This window comes from Megalobrama amblycephala, linkage group LG11, assembly GCF_018812025.1.
Source record: "Megalobrama amblycephala isolate DHTTF-2021 linkage group LG11, ASM1881202v1, whole genome shotgun sequence".
In the NCBI taxonomy this organism is placed as follows: Eukaryota; Metazoa; Chordata; class Actinopteri; order Cypriniformes; family Xenocyprididae; genus Megalobrama; species Megalobrama amblycephala.
In genome coordinates, this window is record NC_063054.1 from 2487634 (window position 1) to 2491195 (window position 3562).

The 3562-nt window shown below is 33.2% G+C and overlaps 1 protein-coding gene across 1 annotated transcript; it reads right to left on the bottom strand.

Annotated features, from left to right (window-relative positions):
• Positions 1-2072: 2072 nt before the first annotated feature.
• LOC125278717 (adiponectin-like) lies at positions 2073-3015 on the bottom strand (the record flags this gene model as incomplete). The annotated part of the gene is made up of 3 exons (XM_048208064.1): positions 2073-2338; positions 2431-2559; positions 2898-3015. Coding segments are annotated over 3 exons (513 nt in total), but the record flags the coding sequence as incomplete, so codon positions are not given.
• Positions 3016-3562: the final 547 nt, after the last annotated feature.

The window sequence follows — 3562 nt, forward strand, 5'->3', positions numbered from 1 at the left end:
ATAAAGTTTAACATCATCATCATCATGAACATGATATTTCAAAAAGATTGTGGTGCTAAACTAGTTTAAACCAGACTAAGGTTTGGACTCTTGTCAGGTCAGTGCGGGCGATCAGCTAAACCATTTAGAAACATCAGCAGCTAAACCATTAGTTAACAGTTTTCAATGGCTTGTGTGTATAAGTATGTATAAGACCACTAAAGCTTGTTGCATATGATAATGTTTATGATTTATAATGTAACATAAAATGTATTATTAAAGGATTAGTTCACTTTCAAATACAAATTTTACTCACCCCCATGTCATCCAAGATGTTCATGTCTTTCTTTCTTCAGTTTCAATGCAGCTTCAAAGAGCTTTAAACAATACCAGACGAGGAATAAGAGTCTTATCTAGAGAAACGATCGGTCGTTTTCTAAAAAGAAAAAAAAAAAAAAAAGATATATGTTTTAACCATAGACGTTCGTCTTGAACTAGCGCTCTTCTTCTTCTTCTCTATTAGAATTCCGGCAGTGTAGATGCTGCTAAGTGTATTACTGCCCTCCACAGGTCAAAGTTTGAACTAAATTGTCATATACAATATGCTAGTGCAAGTATATAACAACTGCCAACTGCTGTTGCTGAGTGTTATACTGTATTTCTGTTTCTGTTTTCAAGTCGAGTGTTATTTTGTATCTGTTCATTTTGGATTCAACTCTCCTTCAGTGGACGTTCATCACAGGCTGATTGCAGCACAGATTTTTCACACAAAAATCAGGATCTAATTGCAGCAGTTGCTATTTATTAACAAACTCAAAAATAGTAAAACTACTCCATACAATCAGAGCTTTTAAAAAGCATGAACAGAACAACCCACTTTCTTTGAAGACGGATGAAAGACTAACATAAAATAGATACTTGATGCAATGAGGAGATCCAGGTTAGATGATTAAATAGATTTTATTGGTTAATAAAATATGATCAAACAATAAATGACAGACATATTGATTTGGAATGATAAAAATGCAAATTTAATAAAGAAAAAAAAATATGATGAAAAAGTAACACAAACAGTTAGAAATCAACTTCAAAATCCAAGTATTATCTAAGTAAAATGTTAATAAAAATCTTAATAAAAATCTTAGTAAGATCTTAACAAAATCTGAGTAAAATATCCTTAAATATAAAGCTTGCCAAGATCTTGTTGAATCAGAATGCCAAAGAGCAAATTGAGTCATGATTGGGAGAGTATCAGATCAAGACTGAACATACAGAAAAACTGACCTTATATACTATGAAAACTGTGGACACATGAACAAGTTCCTCTTTTCATGACCCTGAGACCAGTAAACCACAGAAGTCATTAAGGCTAAATTTTGGTATCAGATTGTAGGTGTCTCTGTGTCTCAGAGGTTCAATGTACACTTTCCATATTGTGCTAGACATCATATGATGGAAAAATGAAAGGTCTAGATCCTCAGTTCTCAAACACAGTGTGCTCGTGAAAACAAAAGTTCTATAAGAAGGTTCTTGACCATTGCCTTGGCCAAGCACAGTTTACTTCTGCAGATGAAAATATCATGTAGCTACTTTAACACCGCATTATTTGCACGTCAAAGGAAACACTCAGAATGCATACGTGTGCAGCAGAATGAAAAAAAAACACAGGTCAACAAGGACAGTTCAAGAAAGAAACAATATATTTTTGTCATAAAAGAATGATAAACATAAAACAATAAATGATTTCTTATGATTAAAATATAACTGATTAAATGATCGATTGTTAGTAAAAGAAATATTCATCCCAATACTCATCAATACTAACCAAACCAAAGAATGAAGCAGGTGCAGTGCATTAATCAAACAAGTAACCATGGAAACAAATGCTAACAAACACTTTCTTTAAAGATATTGTTGTTTTGATCAAAAAGAGTTAAATGGCCATTTTAAAATCATTCGAAGCTGGTTATTTTGATGTTTCAATGTTTCATTCTCATCAAACAAAGACTGGATTAAGTAGCCTGATATTTGACCACCTGTTAACCCATAACATGTTGCATAACTGTTCTGTTTGTTCCCATGGTGTATTTTAATTAGATGGCATTGATAAGAAAACCACTGAACACTGTGACATTATTTTGATCCCAGATCCAGGAGTTCTTTAGGAGTACCATATAGACTTGATCCCCTTTCTCCAACTGCAGCGTTAAGGCATTGCCTCCGTTCTCTGTATGACATTGACTCTTGTGATGTTTTGTTATTGCTTCTTGCATTCCATTTCTATACAAGGCCAACCATGTTGGATTTTCAACTGCACAATGGTAGAAGAAACTGAAATAATAAACTCCTGTGAAAATCCCTGTTAAAGAGTGAGACAGATCTCCATTAACATGTAGACATGAATTATACAAGTGTGTTGATATTGTTTTCAGCAGTGTGGATTAACAGTACCTGTGTCCTGATTATAGGCATCACCAACATTAATGAAGATTTTCTTGTAAATCAGTGTTGTATCTGCGTTTACTGGTCCAACATAACCCTTTGATCCCAATGCAGCTGAAAATGCCACCTTTGGTTTGTCTGAAGAGAACACATACAGTACCTTCTTAAAATGTTGAAAATTGGCCCAGTAGCAATGAAAACAATTTATCTATAAACCTTTTTGAGATACATTTACAATAAAAAATATATATATATTAAGATTATTGGAGTATGTTTTACAGGAAAATACTATTTCAGCCTTTCTAATTCATAATTTCACATTTAATTCAGTGTAATAAATGCCATTTCTTTGAAACAGTTTACAGTCAGACATTGCTAGTAAATTTCACAAATAATTGCACAGTAAATCCTACACCAATTGTTTTTCAGTGAATATGATATTACAGCACATCGGTCTTCAAAAACACTAGTCTCACCTCGGATTTCCTTTTGGAGTTTCTCAATCTGAGCTTCACTGTTAGCAAGTTTGGTTTCCAGAGTTTTCAAGATTTGGTTATCTGTGGCTTCAAGTTCCTTCAGTATGTCTGTGCATATTTTCAAAAGAAAAAATGTTTGTTTTCATCTTCATCTTCAGAGGCATTCAGAGCAAATATACAGTATATAATATTAAATATGATATTCAAAAAACATTAAAAATAAACTAGCTTTACATGTAATATCAAATAACACACTACAGATTAATTATAGTCAAGTACTTTATGTAAGTCAAATGCTCTTTCAGTACTGAAGAGCACAGGGGAACAGGTCTATATAGATCATAGGTCACGTTAACTGAAATTTTCTTTTTAGTAGTGACGGAAAAATCTGAAAGCCATTCAGCATTTTGACAGATTACACTGAGTGTCTATTGTAACTTGTAACTGTAATTCTCACCCCTGTCCACTTGGTGGCGAGTGCACTGATAGTGACTATCAAGTTAATGGTCAACGAATGGCTTTTCTGAGATACATATGACTATGCCTGCATCTTAATGTGTATACTATCCATTCTAAACAGTATGTGAGATTATTAATATAAAATGGTTGAAGGTCAAAATTACAGTTTCAGTGCAGCTCCAAAGAGCTTTAAATGATACCAGACG